The sequence below is a fragment of the Archocentrus centrarchus genome, chromosome 13, assembly GCF_007364275.1.
Source record: "Archocentrus centrarchus isolate MPI-CPG fArcCen1 chromosome 13, fArcCen1, whole genome shotgun sequence".
Lineage (NCBI taxonomy): Eukaryota > Metazoa > Chordata > Actinopteri > Cichliformes > Cichlidae > Archocentrus > Archocentrus centrarchus.
The window spans coordinates 8,036,351-8,059,538 of record NC_044358.1 but is presented as its reverse complement, the minus strand read 5'-3'; the positions used below and the strand labels follow the sequence as shown (position 1 = coordinate 8,059,538).

The 23,188-nt window shown below is 41.3% G+C and overlaps 1 protein-coding gene, 1 non-coding gene and 1 pseudogene across 3 annotated transcripts; 1 reads left to right on the top strand and 2 right to left on the bottom strand.

The window, feature by feature from the left end:
• The window catches only part of LOC115790082 (zinc finger MYM-type protein 1-like), a 68,556-nt pseudogene that overhangs the window by 42,730 nt on the left and 2,638 nt on the right, over positions 1–23,188 (top strand).
• LOC115791358 (small nucleolar RNA SNORD15) lies at positions 5,283–5,437 on the bottom strand. Its single transcript, XR_004020901.1, has one exon. It is a non-coding gene; the product is annotated as a small nucleolar RNA SNORD15 (small nucleolar RNA).
• On the bottom strand, positions 17,973–23,004 carry LOC115789990 (zinc finger BED domain-containing protein 4-like). Of its 2 annotated transcripts, none has more exons than XM_030743620.1 (3): positions 22,924–23,004; positions 19,777–21,164; positions 17,973–19,206 (listed from the first exon to the last, which is right to left on the bottom strand). In XM_030743620.1, exons 1-3 carry the CDS (start codon positions 22,938–22,940, stop codon positions 18,779–18,781), a joined length of 1,833 nt encoding a protein of 610 aa, XP_030599480.1. In that variant the 5' UTR covers positions 22,941–23,004; the 3' UTR covers positions 17,973–18,778. The 2 variants fall into 2 exon arrangements, with proteins under 2 accessions (XP_030599480.1, XP_030599481.1); XM_030743621.1 differs by having other exon boundaries at positions 22,823–22,994.

Sequence of the window (23,188 nt, the reverse complement as noted above, 5' to 3'; positions counted from 1 at the left end):
GTTTTGTGAGTTTTGTGTTTAATTAAAGTGAGGTTTTGTGAAACACTAAAACGTGTGAAGCAGGTGTGTCTGAATCCTGTCAAGGTTTGGAAACAATGTTACACCCACAGCGCCCCCTGCTGGACAGTGTGGCTGTCGTCACACCTGATAATGACATTTGTCATTATCAGGTGTATCATTACCTGATAATGACAAATGTCTGTGTGGGTTCTCAGTCATCTGCGCAATGTAGTCTCTGGAGGCACCTGGACTTCTTGAAGAAACCAGGTGAAACCACTGTGAGACTTCGGCCCACTCTATCATCTAACCTACTGAGGTCACCTGAAGAAAGGCGTGAGTGGGGGGGTTGAAGTGCCTGTGAAGGGAGCTCAGGACTGCATTGTAAATGGGGACAGCCGGTGTGGTAAACCACCACCTCTGTTCAGTGACGGTCAGTCACAGTGGACAGACGGCCTCTTTTCCTTCTCTTATTGTAAACATGAGCTTTAGCATCCTCTCTGAGTCCAGTGCTGCCGAGGTGGCTCTTCTATGCTGTGACATGCATTTGTGAAGAGGCTGTTAGGTTTCTCCACTAGAGGTCGGAGCACTCCTCGCTGCACTGCACAGCATACACCACGTTTCTGTTTAGTTTGTCGGCATCAGGAATCCAATATGAAAGGATCATGAAGGAAAACCATGGCAGGCAAATTTAAGAATCACAAATAGAGTGACTATAGAGCTCGAGAAACATATCTGAGAAGTTATGATGATGAGTGACATTTGGAGATGATGCAAAAAGAAACTGCAACAAATGTTTTGTCTCTTTGTGTTGTCATGGTGTTGTATGACCAAATTAAACTCATGCTGGCTATTTTAGTGAGTGCAGTGTTTTATTTAATTTCAAGGGTATTTGAAATAAAACGAGAACCTTGTTTGTTCCCTTTATACAGAACTGTGCAAAAGTCTTAAGCCACCCCTCGTGTCTTTATATTGTGCTTCCAAAGAGCCAGGCTTCCTTCTAATTAGCTGTTGAGCCGTAGTTTGTAAGTTTTTGATCATTTTCAGAGGAATGTTTTTTGTATTTTAAGCCACTTAGCACTGACCTTTGAATCACTCTGCAACTTTGATTTCATACCTAACCCGGACCTGCGGCTTTAGTGCTGAGGCGATCATCACTCTGCATCTTTCCACGTTCTCAAACCTTTTATGCTTATTTTACAACTTCATGCTGAAACAGCAACAACATACCTGCACCAACAATGACTATTAGTTTACTTACTCCCATATTTGTATATTTTATACAGCGTAATGTGGTATTTCAGTGTTGTTTAATATTGATCCTGGATTTAGTGATTGTCATGTAACGCTGTGGCAGGCAAGGCAGAGGACCCCAAAGCAGTCTTGCTGGATAAAAGCTAAATTCAAGATTTAGTTTTTATAACTTGAATGCAATACATAATCAAAGCTGGACAGGTGCCAGCAGCACAGGATACAAACTCAACTGAAAACTTTACTTGGACATGAGCGCAAATGAGAGCAAAAGCATAAGGGCACACAGCAGGAGACACAAACACAACAGAGAACTGAGGAAACGAGACAATATATACAGAGGGAATGACGGGGGACAACAGGAGACAGCTGGAGGGAACAGGTGGACAGAATCACTTGAATAAAAACACAGGAAGCAAAACTCAACATGACAAACAGGGAACAGGAGGTTAGGAAAATAAATAGGAAGTGCAAACTAAACATAGAAGGAACAGACATGACCAAAATAAAGGCGACTTGACAAGATGGAGGCAGACACACTGAAGGAGAAATAAACAGGCACTGGAAGAGCAGGATGCAGGGAACAAGGAGAGCTAAGGAAACAGGAATACTAACTATAACTAAGAACAGGACTGACCAGGAATGACCTGAAACTCAAAACCCATAGGGAACTCAGAATCAATGATAACTAAACTTAAGGATCAAAACACTAAACACTGGTCAAAGCCCAGGACCGTGACAGTGATGTGTTCACTGTTATTAGGCCCGAGCCTCCTGAAGGGTTCGGTGAGGAGCCTATTGCATTCGCTAGCAATGCAATAGATTAAACAAGGTAGGTCGGGTCGAACACTTCTCAAAAACGTATATCTACAGTGGGTATGGAAAGTATTTAGACCCCCTTAAATTTTTCACTCTTTGTTTCATTGCAGCCATTTGCTAAAATCAAAAAACTTAATTTTATTTTTCATTAATGTACACTCAGCACCCCATCTTGACGGAAAAAAACAGAAGTGTAGAAATTTTTGCAAATTTATTAAAAAAGAAAAACTGAAATATCACATAAATATCACTGAAATGGTCATAAGTATTCAGACCCTTTGCTCAGTACTGAGTAGAAGCACCCTTGTCTGCGTTTCCTTATTTATTTATGAGTAAATGAACACAATTTTGACATGTGCGAAAATTCACCGATTTTTGTGCACAAGCCAGGTCCGTTGAAAATATTTTTTTAATGGTGCCATTAAAAAACTCAAAAAAGTGGCAAAACAACCCCCCTAGAAAATTTTAATTTTGTTTTCCTATGGGAGGGGCAAAAATAAAGTTGGTCATAGAACCACTAAATTTTGGCCACACAGAGATCATGTGAAGTTGTACCAAAAATTATATTATCGAGGCAGACATTCTTCAGCTCATCCCGAATAAAAAACCTTAAGACCAAAATGTTGTAATCCTAAAGGCGTTGTCGTGGCAATACCAGAAAGGCCCCATTCTATTCCAATGGGAAATCCTGACATTTCTGTAAAAATTACCATTTGGTTTCTCATACATACAAGCATGAAATTTAGTACAAACTTTCTCTTTGTCCACCTGATGGAAAAAGTCAATCACACCCATGTCATATTTTGCTTGCTGTTGCCACAGTGATTACCAAAAGCTACCATTTATTACTATGAGGATTCCTCACAATGCAGGCAATTAAAGCACTGCAGTTCTTTATATTTGGCTAGATGGGAAAAAGGGAACCAACTGCAATCTTTGGCCAGCAAGGCGGCTGGCAAGGGCCTATTATTGCTGCTTGTGGCTATATTTATGAATTTGTATTACTTGGTACTTGTGTAAAACTTACTATGACAGTTTTACCTGCAGTCTGCCACACACAGGTGATTCTGACATTCCTGGCACCAGAAAAATGGAGCAGAGTGAAACATCTTACCTTCTGAAGTCAAAGCATGAGAACACAGTCCTCACTCACATACAGCACACATGTACACATATACAAAGGAAATGTAACCATTCTTTTGTGATAGTTTCCAACTTACTGCACTTTGTGAAGCTGTTAAAATGAGGTTTGTGCTCGTTGGCTTCCAAATTTCTGGTCTGCAGAAGTTTGATTTGTACTCCAGTTTTGAAGACAACAAAGTGTTCTCCTGAGGTTCTCAGACCTTTTCTGGTGGGTCCACTTCAGGACCACAAAACAGTTTTAATCAGTCATTAACAAAAACATCCAAATGTATTTACTTGGAAGGTGAACAACAAAAATCAGTTTCCGCTTCATTTGCTTGACATATTTCACCTGGTGGTCTGTGTCCCTCCAGCGGGACCTGCACCACAGTTTGAGAACCAACTGTGCACTCCAAATGAAACAAAATAAAAGCTTGAAATTTATTTAAAAAACAATCAGAAGAAATAATGTCCACATGTTGCACATTGTTTATGTGGCTTATCATCCATTTTCTTACGGTTATCCTTTTCAGGGTTGTATGGGGGGACAGGCAGGGTACACCTGGACAGGTGGCCAGTCTGTCACAGGGCAGCCCATATAAATACTGTAGATACCAGCTTACACCCACCAGAGGGCGCCACAGAAACTGTTGTACATGTTGATGTTCTGCTGCTAAATGAACCCACTGTCCCCAAAATAAGACCTTTTTTTTTTTAGAATAAAGTTCAAATGCATTTCAAACTGCAGGTTCAGTCTGAGTACAGGTTTGCCTGCATTTTGTGTTGGTCCATCTATCCTGACATGCTTTGATATGCTTTAATTTTAATTGAGCAAATTGTGAACCAACCCTTTTCTCAGACTTAAATAAAACCACACTCAGTGTTTTGAGTGTATTTTCCAGATTTTATTGTTTTCATTCACAAAACTCACAGGATGTCACTTCCATCCGGTGTGAAAACCTGTGAAAAGACAAGAAGAGAATTAAAGTCAGTCTCAGACACCTCAGTAACCTGTTCATTCACAGTGTCTACAGCACAGTCCTGATGTCTCAACCCTTCTCAGATTAAAAGTGGCACAATGTCATCATGTGGAAAGGACTCCCTGCTCTGAGGAACCGGAGCAGAAACACAGAAAGTGGACCTGAACCAGTGACCAGCAGAGCCAGACTGAGTCCTGCTCCATCTCATTATCGCATCATCACTGAAGGGAGAGAAACTGAGGCAGGAGCTGTCTGAGGCTGCATATCACCACACTATGCAGGCTTAAACCACTGGATCAGGATTAGTTTGTGATATATTCTTGGGACAATAAGACAGCGTCTCCCCATTCAGGTTTTACTGCGGGAGATTTAAAAACTAGTTTTTAGAGCTGTACTCACCCTGCCTCTGCAGGACGTGGTGGACAGCTGTGTCAAAGTAGTACCTGACGGGGTCTCAGCTGTGGATCATCAGGCTGTGCACAAACTTTGTGATCTTGGCCCTCGGACCCCTCAGCTTGCCCAACACAACCTCACAGCCCTTGGCACCGCTCTCCATGATGAACCTCAGAACACCGTAGCAAAGGCCTGAAATGTGGAGCGGTAAAAACAGTGTCAGCAGTTTCTCAAACATCATTTTTCTATCCAAAGTGCCTCGAGCGTCTCTCCCAGGAACCGTTTTCAGGGAGCTTCAAGTGAAAGAACCACAACATGTGCAGGACACGCCTCCTGTATCCAATGACTTTCATTAAAACCTCATTAGGGATGGGCATTTCCTACAGAAATACTACGTGATATTTAATCATTTCCAACATCACCCACCAACTCACAACGCTCTAAATAGCAACGTGTGGCAGATCTGTGACCTGTCACTTTGCATTGAACCCATTTAGTTGTTGATGGCTGCATCCATTTGTGCCACTGCTTGCAGTTCAGACTCATCTCACCTTGAAACAGTGAAATATATGTCTATGTCACAGAGTCGGACCTGGGATGTGTAGTTACACACGAAGCAGAAATGTGTACATGCAGTCAGATTACTGCAGACAATCTGCATCCAGAAAGAGCTGTGTGTTACTTCTGGCTGGTAAATGTGTGTGTCTGCACGGCTTTGACCCTTCTCAGACTAACCAAATGCCTCGATGTCTTCAACTGAAAAGGACTCCCTGCTCTGAGGAACCAGAACAGAACCACAGAATGTGAATCTGAACCAGTGACCACCAGAACCAGACTGAGTCCTGTTCCGACTCGTCATCGTATCATCATTGAAGGGAAAGAAACCGAGACTCTGACAAAACACTTCACCTTCAAACTAAACACGAGGATCTTTTTGATAGGTTGTTTTCACATCAATTCGATTGAACCCTTCTGATGTGATCTTTTTTTTTTGTTTTTTACTGATCTGAGTTACACACTGAATCTAATTTCACACTCTGCAGATCCAGTTCGGTCCATGACGGTAAAATCGGTGCTATGAGCAGAAACAGATTAAGCCTGTTTGCTTCATGATTTCAGCACCAAGAATCTCCAGCTGAAGATTCTCGAGTCCTTGCTGGGTGAGAGCTTAAAGGGAAAGAGCTACGATAGGGAATTATGTCTGTCAAAATGCTAAACGTCACCGAGGCTGTGAAACCAGCAGAACTGCTGATGCCATCATCCAAAGTTTTGTGTCACAGTACTTCCAGATCTGCTGCCAACACCACTGAACTCACTACTTAATGCTCATTTCAGGTCATGCTAGACTGGTGAAAGCTGTTGAGATCATTCAGATGAACTGGACAATTGTTGAATTTTGTGCATGAACCAGCCCTGAAGGAAAGAAACAAAAAAACAACAAAAAGGAATTAATTTACAATTTTTTTGTCCTGGAAAAGAAAAAGTAAATCCAGGTAAGAACCAAACTGTTACTGCACAGCTTACCTGCTCACAGCCAGACCTCCCAGCAGCTTGTAGCTCAGAGACTCTGCCTGAGCGATGGCACACAGACCATAAGTGGAGACCTTCTCAGCAAACAGCTGAAAGAAAGGAAGGACATTTCAGTCCAACACGTTACACAGAAAACACCACAAACTGTGGTCAAAGCTAAAATTATGGTACTAGCTGTAACGATGGACTGCACATGCTTCCTCTGTTTCAGTCACTGTGTCTACAGATCAGTCGTGATGCCTCTACCCTTCTTAGATGAAGAGTCATGTCTTCATGTGGAAAGCATTCCTGTTCCATCATGCCACTGTATCGTCACTGAAGGGAGAGAAACGGGTCCTTAATGCCCATTTCAAATCCTGTCAGTCTGCTGAAAGCTGTTGAGAATTGTTCAGTTAAAGCATGTGTGTCAAACCCAAGGCCTGCGGGCCAGATCCGGCCTGTAATATAATTATATACGGCCCACGAGATAATTTCATTTAGCTGTTATGAATGGCCTGTGGGTAAATAGTGCTCCAGCACCAGAGGTGATAAGTAATGAAAGTACAAATACTTCATTAGTGTACTGAAGTAGATTTTTCAGGTATCTGTACTTTACCTGAGTATTTATTTTTCTGACTACTTTTTGGTTTTACTCCCTACATTTACAAATATCTGTACTTTCTACTTCTTACATTTTCAAAACAGGCTCATTACTTTAGGTTTAACGAGTCTGAGAAAAGGTTACATTTCTGGTCACTGTGACATCAAACATCAAACAATCTGAGCATAAACAGAGGAATAATCACACATAAGAGATAATCGTACTGGCGTATCCTCCATCAGCGGGGCTTATCGCATACAAATAGATTTAAGAGGCAAAACCATATAATTAATGTATCATTTATAGTGCTATAATCAGGGGTTACAGAGGGCCGGACCGAGGGCTGATGTCCGTAAGTTGTGCTCGCAGTACTTCAGCATTTAGCTAGCGCTACTGAAGAGGAGCGAGCATAACGAGAGTAACGTGTGGCAGGTAATTTTAAATGCAACATTTCTAAATGCTCAACAAATATCAGCACACAAAATGTTTGCAGTTAGTCACACAGTGTGTCTGCTAGCCAAAGGAACAGCTGCTGTATTTCCAGGGAGAGCAAAGAATGAGCGATAACTTCACTCAGAGATGGAGAAAAATGTAAGAAAGAGGAAGGAAAGAGCAGCAGCAGGTCAGCTGACCACAGCCTGCACACGAACATCATTTACTGGAGCTCACAATAGAAAGTTGTGATTCTTCTCCCCATGCAGAGCCACTACAGCTGATCTTAGGGTTCCTCCACCTTCTGAATCCCACTGTAACCCCTGAGTATCCTCATGTTTGTGTTTAGGTGGAGGCACAGTCCATACCTGTCAAGTTTTGTATTTAAAAATACGGGACATTTTCCGTACTGTACTGTAGTTGCAATCGAGGCTGCAGAAGAGGAAAAACATCTATGGACAGACAAAAAGTGAAGGAAAAAAAAAACACCATAAATATGTTTAGAACTACAAATAAACTTTATGAAATAAGTTTAATGCATTGCCTAGACCCACATTACATAGATCAATTTTGTCCCGAATTGTTTAGTGTTAGAATATCAAATTTAACGAAAACACTGTGGGGTGAGACTGCTAGATACATTCAACCCTCCTCCTTTATCTGGGCCACTGTTGCCAACTTGTGTAAGAAAACTCGCTGTCGCCTGTCTCAAAGGTTGATAAAGGCCGAAACGAAGACCAGGGAGCGCAATTCTTCATGTGGAAAGGACTCCCTGCTCTGAGGTACTGGAGTAGAAGCACAGAAAGTGGACCTCAACCAGTGACCAGCAGAGCCAGACCGAGTCCTGCTCCATCTCATTATCGTATCGTCATTGAAAGGAAAGAAACTGAAGCACTGAACAAACATTTCTCAAATGTCATTTTTCTATCCACAGTGCCTCGAGCATCTCTCCCAGGAACTGTTTTCAAGAAGCCTCAATTAGAGCTGCTCAATAATAGGAAAAATCATAATCACGATTATTTTGGTCAATATTGAAATTACAATTATGTAACATAACAGAGCCGGCCCAAGCCTCGAAGCCAAAGCCCCCCTTCATACCACTTCATTGTCCCCTGAACCTGAACGTTATTAATGCTGGAGGGTTAAAGTTGATAATTTTTTTAGGCTGCATCGCTGTTTCAGCCTCATGTACATAAGCCCACTGAAAAACAATGTATTTTCAATTCAATTCAACACAGTGAATGAATTGGTGGTCAGGGGGCTCTATGCAATGCAGGTTCGGGTCCGCTTGAGACATCATTGCAGTCCGGATCCGGACCGAGGTCCACCTATTGGTGATGGCTGATGTAGAGGGTCTGCGAGCATGTTGTGGCACTAAAATGAGAATTAAATTGGTCTAAATAACTTATTTCTTCTTAGTATTATTAGTCGTGATAGCTGACATTCCCTTTATGTTTATTTATTATTTGTGTTTAATTTGTAATGTTGTAATGTAATGCTTATATGTGGGTGGGGGGCAGGAGCCTGTCCCAGCTGTCATAGGGTGAGAGGCAGGGTACAATTAAGTTATATATTTTTTATAATGTGTTTTATTTTCATTGTAGTGTTTCTTTTCAAGAGATTGTAGAAATGCACTAGATTTCAAGATGCGCACTGTTTAAGTGCAAACTGGGAGATGTTGTCTTACTGTCCCAAGAACAAATCACAAACTAATTCTGATCCAGTGGTTTAAGCCTGCATAGTGTGGTGATATGCAGCCTCAGACAGCTCCTGCCTCAGTTTCTCTCCCTTCAATGACGATATGATAATGAGATGGAGCAGGACTCAGTCTGTTTCTGGTGGTCGCTGGTTCAGATTCACGTTCTGTGGTTCTGCTCCAGTGCCTCAGAGCAGGGGGTCCTTTCCACATGAAAACATAGATGGCTCTCTGAGAAGGGTAGAGGCATCAGGACTGTGCTATAGACACGGTGACTGAAACACGGGACCCATGTGCAGTCCATCGTTACACACTAGTACCCTGGTTTTAGGTTTGACCACAGTTTGTGGTGCAGCTTTGGTAACAAATGACCTGCGTACCAGTGGGGTTGTGGACCTCTGGTCTATCAGATCCATTGTTAAGACATTTCTGAGCAGCAACAACAAACTGCACAAAGCTGATTTCAAAACAATGAAAGATGGAAGTGTAAAAGTTTTTTTGGGACTCATTGCAGAGATGGTTGTACTTGTACTGAAAAAACAGCAGAAATGAATGTTTTAATGTATAGTACTGTGTTGTGTTTTAAATGTGAGCATGATTTGGTGCCACAGTTATATTGTGTTAGGCAGGGAGTGTTCTTCTGTCAGTGTGAGAGCATGTCAATGTTTGAGGGTTTGTGAACCACAGCGCCACCTTCTGGCGTTAGAAAGGTGCAGTCAGTGTCAGGCATGTCAGAGCACATGGTGTGACTAGCTTGTTAATTGTGCTGCTGTGGATGAACTTGGACATTGATGCCTTGGAAACTGTCTGTCCGTGAGTGTTTTTAGGAATTGTATTTTAAAAGTTATTAGAGATACATTTGAAGTCTGGTCAAATATAATTCAAGCCAAATAACTGTTATTTAGGTGTGGAGTGACTGCATTTCTTTTGTATTCCTGTGAAAACTATTTGGGCTTCATACCAAGTGGAGACACAATAATGTTAATACGATGTTTGCAGTATGTTTTTGCTTTTTTTTTGCACTTTTACAATAAGATGATAATTATTTATGAGAAGTTTCAATAAAGTCAAGAAAAGTTAGGCCTTGTTTTTATTGGAAAAGTTCATAGTGTGAGCTCTCTAACTTTAAAGAGGGAACCTGATGGCAATGATAGTAACAGTAACAGTGGTTACCATTTATTAAAAAAATAAATTGACCCACACTTCCAACTAAAGCCACCGTTTGTAATTAATGAGTAGAAAATGTAAAACAGAGACAGTGAAAGCTGACGTGTAACCTGGTCCAGTGTTTTTAGGGCCACACAGAAGATGTTTTTGTGAAGTCCTCAGTGGACTCAGCCGTACTTCATGTCCTCTTAAAGCAGGGTAATTACAGCTCGACATCATGAACCAGAAATTTAGTGGGTCTGGGCATCGCTGCAGCATCACGCTGGGTTTTGGTGGCCCTAATGTGTGTTTGTTGATGTGCCCTCAGGTGTGCTGAGCCATCAAGATGAAGATCATGCTGCCCTGGGACTTCAGCAGTAAGATCGACCCCAAGAAGCCCCTGCCTGACCACGTCAGCTTTGTGGAGCCCAAGAGGAGACCCTGCCCAGTAAAAGCAGAAGTTCCTCTTGTTTCTGATAAGTAGACAAAAGTTTTTCTTTACAGTCACAGCAGACGAATTATAGCAGCGTCCACCAACGAGGTGGTGGGATTAGTTCAGGTTGCTAAGAAATGGACAAAGTTCTGGATCTCCATTAAAGAGTTACCACAGGTGGGGCTTGGCTGAGTTTGAATGATGAGCTTTTAGAGTCATTCAGGATCTGGATCAAGAAGATTTTGGAAGAATAATTTCCCCATTACAGATCAAACTGTTACAAAAGAGAAATGGGGAGATGCTGTCTTACTGTCCCAGGAATATATCACATAGCATAGTGTGGTGATATGCAGCATCAAACAGCTCCTGCCTCAGTTTCTCTCCCTTCAGTGACGATATGATAATGAGATGGAGCAGGACTCAGTCTGGCTCTGCTGGTCACTGGTTGAGGTCCACGTTCTGTGGTTCTATTCCAGTTCCTCAGACCAGGGAGTCCTTTCCACATGATTTCATCCACCTTAGAAGGGTCGAGGCATCAAGACTGGTTTCTCTCCCTTCAGTGATGATACAGTGGCATGATGGAGCAGGATTGCTTTCACATGAAGACAGGTTCCTGAGTTTGAGAAGGGTAGAGGCAACAGGACTGACCTGTAGATACAGCGACTGAAACACGGGACCCATGTGCGGTCCATCGTTACATGCTAGTACCCGGTTTTAGGTTTGACCACAGTTTGTGGTGTTTTATGTTGAACTGAAATGTCCTTCCTTTCTTTCAGCTGTTTGCTGAGAAGGTCTCCACTCGTGGTCTGTGCGCCATCGCTCAGGCAGAGTCTCTGAGCTACAAGCTGCTGGGAGGTCTGGCTGTGAGCAGGTAAGCTGTGCAGTAACAGTTTGGTTCTCACCTATACTCACACCAGCTGTGGTTGGTTATCATATGAGATGTGTTGCAGCTGAGGGTGAGAAGGAATTTGGCTCTAGTGCAAAACAGTTTGTATCAAAACATTTCTACATTGATGAAGCACTTACATCTGCTCCCACACAGGAAGGAAGAAGCTATCGAAATCTTAACAAAAACACACAAAATCTATCAAAAGATCAACGAGAACCGGTGAAACTTGTGGGATTAATTTTAGATGTAACGTATCACATGACTGAGACAAATGTGTTGACATGCATCAAAGTGAGTCATAAATGGATGTAACAGAGAGAATGTGAACATTTTTCAAAATAAAATATTGTTCAGACTTAGATAATAAATAAAATGGAAATAATGGAAGTTATTTATGCTCTCAGAGCGGCTCATTACCAAACGAGCCACAGACTGTAGAATCACACATATGATTAGACTGGGAAACAAAGAGGCCTCACTTTATCTGATGTGGCACATCCGTACTATGTTCCAGGCAACGTGGGAGCAACCATGCTGCGAATTCAGTGCTCTGTGGACCCCCAAGCAGTGCAGAGAGTGCTACTTGGGGGTTGACGATCTTGAAATTGATTCAGTTCTGTTTCTTTGAGTTCATGGTAGAGGCACTCACACCAGGCACTTTCTCCCAGCAGCGCTGTGAGGGTGGAGCTTGGGAGACCAGAAGAGGGAAGGCGGGAACATATTATTCTCAAACATGTAGCACTTACTGACACCAAACTTCTCTAGCAGAGGCAACAACTCTACCTAGCTAGTAAAAAATGACAAAACAATTTAAAATAGAACAACGCTGTTGACCGTATCAAACAAGACCCTGGAATTATTCTTATTACAATTTAAGAGATTACTAAAATAAGATGATACCACTTCTTTCACTTCCTCATTGTAAGCGTGAAGGAGCTCTTTAAAGTATTCACGATGGACAGTCAAAGCCGCAGACTTCCGCAGTCATTGTGTTTTCTGATGGCAGCGCCGAAGGCCATGATCGATTATTCAACCAGCGTAAGCACTGTGTTTTGTGACGACTGTGTGATTCTTTCACATTATTGAAATAATAATAATTATTATTTCAATGATAATTTTAAAAAAAATCATAATTAGAAATAATCTTCTTGTAGCCTCTGACAGTGGACTTATATCTTTGTTTGTCCTGTTAGACCTCAGTGCAGCATTTGATACTGTTGATCAGAATATTTTATTACAGAGATTATTAGAGCATGCTTCCTATATACAGTAATATTAGAAAGCATTTTATACATTTTCATTGTTATGCACTCTGGATGGCATTACTTTGGCCTCCAGTAATGCTGTGAGGAGTCATTTTTGACCAGGATTTGTCCTTCAATGCACATATTAAACAAATATGCAGGACCGCTTTTTTTTGCATTTGTGCAATATTTCTAAAATTAGAAACATCCTTTCTAAGACTGATGCTGAAAAGCTCATTCATGCATTTATTACTTCTAGGCTGGACTATTATAATTCATTATTATCAGGCTGTCCTAAAAGCTTCCTGAAAAGCCTTCAGCTGATCCAAAATGCTGCAGCTAGAGTACTGACAAGGACTAGAAAGAGAGAGCAGATTTCTCCCATATTGGCTTCTCTTCATTGGCTCCCTGTTAAATCTAGAATAGAATTTAAAATTCTTCTCCTCACATACAAGGTCTTGAATAATCAGGCCCCATCTTATCTCAAAGACCTCATAGTACCATATCACCCCAACAGAGCACTTCACTCTCAGACTGCTGGCTTACTTGTGGTTCCTCGGATACTTAAGAGTAGAATGGGAGGCAGAGCCTTCAGCTTTCGGGCCCCTCTTCTGTGGAACCAGCTCCCAGTTTGGATTCGGGAGACAGACACCCTCTCTATTTTTAAGATTAGGCTTAAAACTTTCCTTTTTGATCAAGCTTATAGTTAGGGCTGGATCAGGTGACCCTGAACCCTCCCTTAGTTATGCTGCTATAGGCCTAGGCTGCTGGGGGTTCCTATGATCCACTGAGTGTTTCTTGTTCATTCATCTCTTTTCACTCTGTTTATACCCCACTCTGCATTTAATCATTAGTTATTATTAATCTCTGAATCTCTTCCTTTTTTCCTGTCTCTTTCAGTCTCAGATGACTGCCCTCTGCTGAAGGTTTCTTCCCATAGACATATTGATATTTGTCTCTCACCAACCATAAACATATATATATATATATATACATAGACACCACACTGAGCACTGAATTGTACGTCAACATTGTTACCATATTGGACGTGTCAAGCATAAACACAGAGGTGCATCACTCTGGTGCTGTGTGGAGTTGTTCGCATCATTTCACAGTTGATTGATCTTCCAAACCTTCTGTTTGCTGCTCATGAGTCTGTTTTTGCATATGTACTTCTTGGCCCCTTGTTTTTGTATAATAATAATAATAATAAATTTAATTTATAAAGCACTTTACAAAAGTTGGAAATAGCACTTTTTTTTTACTTTTATCATAAAATTTTACTCTATGCAATAAAACATGGATCTATAATTTTAGTATACAGTTTCATTTTGTCCTTCCTACTGTTGCTAAGTGCTTGCTCATAGGGGGTCATTTTGATTGGTGGGATTTCTCTGTAATTATTGTAGGTCTTTACCTTATAATATAAAATGCCTTGAGGTGACTGTTTGAATTTGCTTATGCTACCGTATATAAGTGATGCGCTCTTTAGTACACCAAAGTTAAGCTTGGCCTAGCTAGTTCTTTCATCCAGACAGAAACCAAATGTACAGGCTTTGATTTTCCCACCTCTACCTTGATTTCTGCCCAGCAACAACGCCCCTCCCTCCCCCACCCACTCACACACACTTCTAGAAAGTTCAAGATCAGCAATCAACTTAGCAAGAGCAGTGTGATACTCAGAGTCTCGATCAGAGACAAATATCACTAATGCGAATGATTTTTTTTTACTGTAAATTAAATCTTTAATGTGGAATTAAATTGTGAAAGTTTTTGCCCAGAATTCGTTTTAAAGAAGTTGAGTAACCTAAATTAAAACAAAAACTAGCTACTAAACTTTCTTATGTTGGGCCTCCTCATTAAGCGTAGTTTCTACAGCAGCAACGGTAATTACTACACATGTAAATTTACTATAAAAACTCAGGAATAATGAGCATGCCTGCATAATTTTCTGTGTGGTTTTTATGCAGACCTCAGACGTCCTCATCTGACACACTACAGGGTTCATCCTTTAAGAATCTATGCCAATCATGAAGAACCACTGTTTGAGCTCATTTCTGGACAATATGAACTTCTTTTATTACTAAGTCTGACATAAGCAGCTATTTTTAAACCTCAAAATGTGACCAGCGTTTTTACCCTTTAACTGTCTAACAGTGATGTTTAATTAACAAACTGGACATTAGCTGATGCTGCTATTTTTTTGTTGCATTATGTTCAGCTTATACTTCAGTGATATTCTCTGAGATATTCTCTGAAATGTGTGTCACGCTGTTTGCAAACCTTTCATTGTGTTCTTCATAGGGGAGGGCTCCTGTGGAGTATCAGATGGAGGGCCTGCTGGAGGAGCAGACTGTTCCTGTATCAGCTGATGTTCCTTTTGTTTTGCAGGTTGCAGATGTCTGAGGGTGACTGCCACAGATAATTTTGGTGATGTTTGAGCTGCACTCACAGCGCTGAGCATCCAGATAACTGCAGGTCCACATTTAAGGCACTCCAGAAGGTTTTGATGGAGTTGGAGAAACATGCTGACCTTGGATGGAGGTGCTGAGTGCTGGACTGAAACTGATCAAGCTGTTACAGAGTTCTTGTTTCCCTGTGGTGGACTGCTGACCTCATGTATGAGCTGACAATAATAATATGTGGCCAATGTTGAACTTTCTGTATTGGATAAACCATAACAATCCTTGCTCAGCTATGGTGATAAACAACCAATACATCTAGCCAATGCATTAATCTTTCTTTAAAAACTTTCAGCTCAGATGGGATATGACCCTGACTTTGTACCAGCAATATGGGAGTAGGTTTGTGCAATGGGAATTTTCCGGTATTACCTCCATATGCAAAATGGTTAAAGGTTATGAGCCAGTGGCGGCTGGCCAGTAGGGGGCGCTTGGGCGCCGCCCCCTTTAAATTGTTTAGATAATAAATGATTTCTGAACTGCAAAATACTTAGAAATGTATTTATTCATACTGTGTGTCCAATAGACATGTTAGAATTTATTAAAATAGTAAATACATAATTCTATTTAATTGCTCACATTGTGCACACTTCCTATCCTATGTGCAGGGCGCCGTTCTAATGAGAGTGTATGTAGGCGCATCAACTTTTGGCAAGCAGGTGATCTGAGGCTGACTTTTAATTGGTTATTTAAGGTTTTCCACAGGGCGCAGCGCTCTGCGTCCCGGACACACCCATTCTGTTGTGTCATTACTGGTAGAGTGTCAGTACTGGCTAATTTTTTTTAAAACATTGTGTGATTGGACAATCCCCGATTCGACTCATTAGCGCAGCTGCAGTTCGTTAGGTCATTCACGTTTACGTTTGCAAAGTGGAGTAGTTTCAAAATGAGAGAAAGTTCTGTTTTGTCTTTACAAAAAAATGCTTTTACAAAGCGTTCACTTGAAGAAAAAAACAGGATAAAGGAGCTTGGACCGGATCGTCCCAATTTACAAATTCAGCAGCAGGCAAGTGATCGTGGACGATCCTACACGCGGGCTTTTTCCAGCTCTTCTTATGACAAGCGGAGTTGGCTAGCTGGATGTGATGTGAGCAATGCCTTTTACTGCTTTCCGTGTTTGCTATTTCAAAGTTCTGGCACGGAGGCAATGTGGACAACAACTGGGGTAAGAGACTTAAAACATCTTTCAGAAAAATGCAAACGGCACGAAAACAGCCGCAGCCACCTAGACAATGCAATGAAGCTAAGTTTTTGGGGGAAACTTAGCATTGCTCAACAGCTAGATAAAGGCTACAGGATTGCTGTTAGAAGGCACAATGAAGAGGTGATAGAAAATCGGCACATCCTTTCTAGAATAATAGACTGTGTTAAGTTTTGTGGAGCCTTTGAGCTGGCCTTGCGTGGTCATGACGAAAGTAAGAGCTCTGAAAATCCCGGGATCTTTCGTGGGTTGGTTGATTTTGTTGCTTCTCTTGATGGAGTACTAAAAGAGCACCTTGAGAATGCTACTGTGTTTAAGGGAACTTCGAAAACTGTGCAGAATGAGCTACTGGACTGTATGTTTTCTGTTCTGAAGGAGCATATAATCAAAGAAGCACAGAGCAGTGATTTTCTTTCAATCCAGGCAGACGAGACTGTGGATGTTGCTACGCAGTGCCAGCTTGTGCTTGTACTACGCTATATCGATGCCAAAAACACTGTGCAGGAAAGGTTTTTTGAGTTTATCCCTCTGCAGTCGGCTACAGCTGATTCCATTGCTACAGCCCTAAAAGAACGTCTTGCAACTATTCTTCCTGAGGATCAAAAGGCTAAGCTAATCTGTCAGGCATATGATGGAGCCAGCGTGATGCGAGGTGCCACTGCAGGTGTTCAGAAGAAGATACAAGATGTGTACCCAAATGCCCACTACATCCACTGCTATGCTCATCAGCTCAATCTAATAATGCAACAGGCTACTTCTCACATAACCAAAGTTAGAATTTTTTTTTCTAACCTTAGTGGATTTTCCAGCTTTTTTTCCAGATCATCCAAGCGCACAAGCGTTCTTGATAAAGTTGTGGCCCACAGACTACCAGCATCAAGCAATGTCAGATGGAACTTTCACAGCCGTGCCATCAATACTGTGTTTGAGCACAGAGAGGACCTAGTGTTGTAGTCAAGACCACCTAACCCGAGACCGAGACAAGACCAAGACTTTTAAGGTCCGAGACCGAGACAAGACCAAGACTTTTAGGGTCCGAGACCGAGACAAGACCAAGACTTTTAGGGTCCGAGACGGGACAAGACCAAGACTTTTAGGGTCCGAGACCGAGACAAGACCAAGACCAGTGCCCCATGCTACATGACACAAGAAAATGTGAAAGATGATCAGAATCATTTCTCAAATTGAGCTTAAAGATCCACATTTCCATAAAGAGTGTTAGCAGCACGTACACAAGCATGACTGACAGTGCTAAGACCCTCCTCCTGGCTCTGATTGGTTGTTTCTGACCTAGCTGTGTATTTCTGCAGTTCCTACTGGGAGTACTGGGAGAAGGCAGAGGAGCTCAATCTTTTCAGATTATCTGTCTCATACTATACTGTCATGACAGTGAGTTTTACATATTAAAACTCACTGTCATGACAGTGAGTTTTAATATGTAATATATTTTTTTTTATAAAACATTTTTTATAAAAGTTACATACTCCAGCATTAAGTTTGCTTTTGAATTAATGTGTAAGCTTTTATAAGTTTTCAAACTACATAAGAATATAAAGAAATCAGAATTTCAATAACCTAACCACGTGTGTTTCAACCATAAAATTACACAACTGTTAAATTAGGAGCAGTTTCATCATATCCCAAGCCTTAAAAAACTCCAGTGGCAAAATAATCTTTGTAAGTCCAAACTCAAGACCAAGCATGTGTCATGGCTGCTGCTGCAGCAAGGCTGAAAAGACCTCAATGCAGGACACAAAGACAAGACCTGTACTTTTACTTAACTTTATTGTACACATGTAACAAGACTAGGTTGGTTAGGGGCCAGCTACATGAAAAAACTTGAAACTAGAAACCAAAACAGTGTTTTGAAAACACACAGCAGGCAAGCCAACATGGATGGCTACACTGACAAGGACCTGACAAAGACAAAATCAGACAATAAATACACCAGGGCTAATGAGGAGTGTAACAATGGGTGAGGGGCACAGCTGAACATAATTACACAGGGGAGCCAAAACTGAACACAAAGCACAAGGAACACGAGACTGTGAAAATAAAACAGCAAGTGACTAACCATGACAGACATGCAGGCTTAACGCACGGAAACCTGACACAGACAGAATCTAAACATATGACTAAAGAGACACCTACTTGAACACAGGCTGACAACACGGGGAAGACAGAGACAAGACAAGGATGGGACACTAAGGGAAAACATAGGGAGAACTAAACTCTAAAGCTATGGGAGAGGGAACCTAAACACCACACACACAAGAAAACAATGGGAAGGGAACTAAACACAGAGAAGAGCCAAGACACGGGGACAAAACAGATACAAACATGGAAAGACCAGAACAAAGGGGAACCAGAATAATATACAAATAACTAATAACAGAATACCCAAACAATAACAAACTGAGGATCTAAACTGAAAGGAAATCTAAGACAACATAACTACAAAATACAACAAAACAGAATTTCACAAAAAGGAACAAAACACTGGGCCACAGGCCCAGGACATGACAGGATAACCATATAGTTGCACAGTGGTTGCAATAAAGTAGTAGTTGCACACCTTTAAAGTTAAATCAGTAGAAATCACTTTAAAGTAAAGTTTGGTTGCATTTTAAAAACATGAGAGATTGCAACATTCTGTGACCTAAACGTGCACGATGGGGTCTCATTATAATGCCTCCTCTACTGAAAACCCTCTCCACTGGTGCAGAGGAGGCAGGGACTGATAGCACCTTCAATGCCAAATTGTGGAGTTGTGGAAATCTGGCATGGTTTTTGGCCCAGAAGACAAGTGCATTGTCAGGATCAGAGTCACGGACGGCATCAAAGTATTTGCTTATCTGTGTTACAATACTTGAATCCTGCACTGAGCTGCGTTTCTTGTGGGCCTTGTAGCGGGACAGAAGGCGAGGACATTTAGCTGGTGGTGAATCACTGGCTGGATCCACATTCCTGGCTTCTGAGCCCGTTTCATCTTTACTGTCCATCATGTTCTCCACCTCAAAGATCAATGTGTCTGAAAAACATAAACACAATGACTGAGTTAGATTTAAAGGGATATGCACGTATCAGAGTTAAATTAAACACTTTTAGAACCTTATATAGGGCCTTTTTTAAAAAAATTATCCATTAAGTTATATTATTGCTGTTCAAAAAAACACAATAGGTTATTTTATCCAGTGCAGAGGTCAGTAATGAAATGATTCTATGAATAGTTATTTCTTTAGGTTACAAGATGCTGCTGTACTATATCTAACTGCTGGCCTACTTATTTAATAGTATTTGAAACACTTGGTACTTTGAGTACAGGTGCAGGTAAGTATGACGGGCTAGTATAAAGTGAGAGTTTGGATTATGAAAATAGGCATGTTACCAGCCTAATATTTAGGCTGGTAACTTTAAAGAGTATAAGGTTCAATAGAGTATACAACATAATTTTTACGACAAGTAAACAGATGAAACGAAGACTGTGAATTCCACTGTAAGCCTAGTTAAAGCTTTTATGGGCTACCAATTTAAAACATTTTAGGATTTATGATTTTGCAAATAAGACATTTATTTTCAGCAGAGAAAAATGTATACTAACCTGTCAGAGTCTTCTTAAGTTCTTCTCTGAACTTCTTCACTGATGCTGCATTTCCCCCATTGGTAACATCTAAGTCCACCCAGCTTAAGCCAAACTGCGGATCCAGCATGGTAGCAAAAAAGTACACATTGTGGTTAAAAGGTTGCTCTCTTCCGCTCTCTTTGGCCATGTTTATTTTTATAAAGATTCCAGAAAATCTTTTCATCAGAGACTGCTTGAGGGCTGCAACTAATGGCCGGCACTGCATTCGGGTCTCCTCCATCTTGAGGAGGTGTGTATTCAAGTCCAGGACAGTTGGAACCACCATACTAATGGTAACTGATTTCTCTCCTTCTGTCAGGTCTGTTGCCTCAGAAAATGGAGCAAGAACTGCACTCAGTTCCTTCAGTTGGTTCCACTCACGGGTGCTAAACACCACATCCTCATAATCCTTAGTGCACATTTCGTTCAGGGCTTTGTGGTCCAGAGCTATGAGGGCCTGTACTTGTTTAAATGTACTGTTCCAACGAGTCATGCTTGCAGCTGGAACAGTCCTATTAGTGCCAAACATAGCCTCAAACTTGTCTTTGAATTGTGAGCTGCTATGTAATAGAGTTGTGAACCGTGATGTTTTGGCTATGGAGCGGGAAATGGTCCTAACCTCCTTCATGCCATCATTCACAACTAACTGCAGAGAGTGTGCAAAGCAGGAAAGACATTCACCTGATGACCAGGGTAATTCTGTGTCTTCTGCTAAATTAATGTCCTCCCACAAGTGCTCGTTATCTAGATTATCCTCCTCACTCTCACTGTCATCAGATTGCTGTTGGGGCATGTGTACTTTAAAAGCACATTTCATATTGCTGGCATTGTCTGTTATGATATAGCTTATTTTGTGACGAATCCCATATTCCTCTGTGATCTCCTCAAAGGCAGATGAAATATGCTCTCCAGTATGCCTGCCTGTAAAACGCCTACAGTCCAGCAGGTAGGATTCAAGTGCATAGGAATCCTTTGATTTGTAGCACACATGGGCAGTCACTCCAAGGAAGGAGCGTAGCCTGCGATCAGACCAGAGGTCAGTTGTTAATGACACAGACGACTGGGTCTTCAGTTTCTCCAAAACAGTTTCCTTGACCTTCTTTACCAACTCTGGTATTCGCCTCTCAGAAACTGTTCTTCTAGAGATTGGTCTGTATTTACTATCCATGACCTCAAGAAAGTGTTTAAAATGTCCATTTTCCACAAGTGAGATAGGCAGACAACACCCAATGATCAAATCTTGAACAATGGCTTCACTGATGGCTTGTTGCCTTGGCGATTGTGGGCTGTAGAGCTGCACTTTCTGGGTAAATGATATCGTTGGCTGTGTGACATCAGTCTGTTGCCTTGACTTGTACTCCAAGAACCTAAAAAATAGGAAAGAGGAATCAGTATATCTGGTCATGTGTACATCAATTACATCAAAAGAACAATCTTAAAAATATGTAGCAACTTCATAAATGTATGTCAAACATGTGTAATACTGTTACTGCATAGAATGACACGTGTGGGTAAACAACACAATGTAAATCAATGGTATTTTGGCCATCATATTTTTCAAATCGATAAACAAGGAAGTTACATGACTGATACGGTATGAGCCTTAGAAAGCGCACTAGTAAGAAGTTATTTGATCTGCAACTGTAAATTGGAACTTAAAAACACTGCATTTGCTTACTTCTGTTAATATGTTAATTAATTAGTGTTTGCAAAAACTTTTGAGCTACAGCAGATGTGGGAGTGTATCAGGTGGGACATTTTTTAAATATGTAGGACAATGTACTCGCGTGCTGCAGATTTGTATCTATTTAATAGTGGGTATTGTAGTGGCCTCTAACAGTTGCACATTTTACACTGTACTTGAACATTAGCATTCTACTCTACATAGATCCGTTCATTTTAAATATGATGACACAGTAAATTAAAATTCATATAAGGGTTAAACAAAGGGGGTCTGATACACAGTAATAAATATCATTATCATTTCAAACCCTTCTTTGTTCTGCTTTGCTTCCACCTCTGCGCCACAATCTGGTCAGTTTGGACGCAGCGCAATCACACTATACCATGATGTGAAGTCATGCAGCCGATAGAAATACAGAGGCCTGTTGAGGAAAGCTGTTACCATGGAAATGGATTTAAATACCAAATTAAAGCCGCAAGCGGCGATAATAGGCCCTCGCCGGCCGCCGCCCAGGTGCTGGTGCCGATTTGAACCCAGCTTTTCCAGCCGTGCCTATTGTAGCGGGGTTTTTTTTGCTGCCACATATGAAAAACTGCAATGGATGTATTGACTTTATCAAAGAAAAAGATGCCATATTCTGGGCATCGCCATGGCAACGCCTTACACATTACAGTATTTTCACCTGCAGGTTTTATGTTCAGGGAGATGTGGACAATGCGTGTACCAAATTTCAGGCATTTGTATGCATTTTTGAGAAAGCAAGGGTCATTTTTCCATCGCAGAAATTTCACATTTTTTCCCATAGGGATAAAATGGGGCAGTTTTGGCATCGTCATGGGAACAGCGTCCAAAATATGACATAGGTGTGATTGACTTTTTTTATCAGGCTGACATCAGCAATCTGTGTACCAAATTTCATGTATTTCGGGCAAAGTAAGCAAAAACTTTAGTATGGGGGATTTTTCGCTTTTTCCCATTAGAATAAAATGGGGCATTTCGGGCTCCGCCATGGCAACGTGTTAGAAAATAGAGCATGGGTGTGATTGGCTTTTTTGATGAGGATGACGTCAAGAATGTTGACACAAATTTTCATGCATTTCAGTGAAACTAAAATTGTGGACCTCCATACAAACTTTTGTTTGCTTCTGTAGGGGGCGCTATTGCACCTAGAAACTTGATTCCCTAATTGTGGGTTCAGGCCGGGTCAGTAAACAAGTTATTAAATTTTGAGGCTGATCGGCCAAAGATTGTGCGAACGAATGCACAAACAAAATTGCGGCGAGAGACAAAAACGATCCCTTCGGGAGGCTCGGGCCTAATTATTCAGCTCGAATCAGTTACCTGTAGTCCCTGCTTCAAGATCAAAACAACTACTGCAGCAGTGATGGCTCTTTTTGAAGGGAACCGAATCTTTGGGATCCGTTCACCGCGACTGTTCTCACCCTTTCTCCTGCTGCATGAAGCCTGCATCAGTGTAGCAGCCAGGTACCACGCAGAGCTACATATGACTGCCACCATGACAGGTGACGAAAACAGAGCAATGAGCATGCGCTGTGTGCTCTTACGTTCTTACATTTTATTTATTCGCCGATTAAACAAATGTAATTTTTAATTCAAAAGGACCTTCAAAGCGCCCTGAGGCGACGGTTTGTTGTGATTTGGCACTATATAAATAAAATAGAATTGAATTGAATTAAATAGAATAAT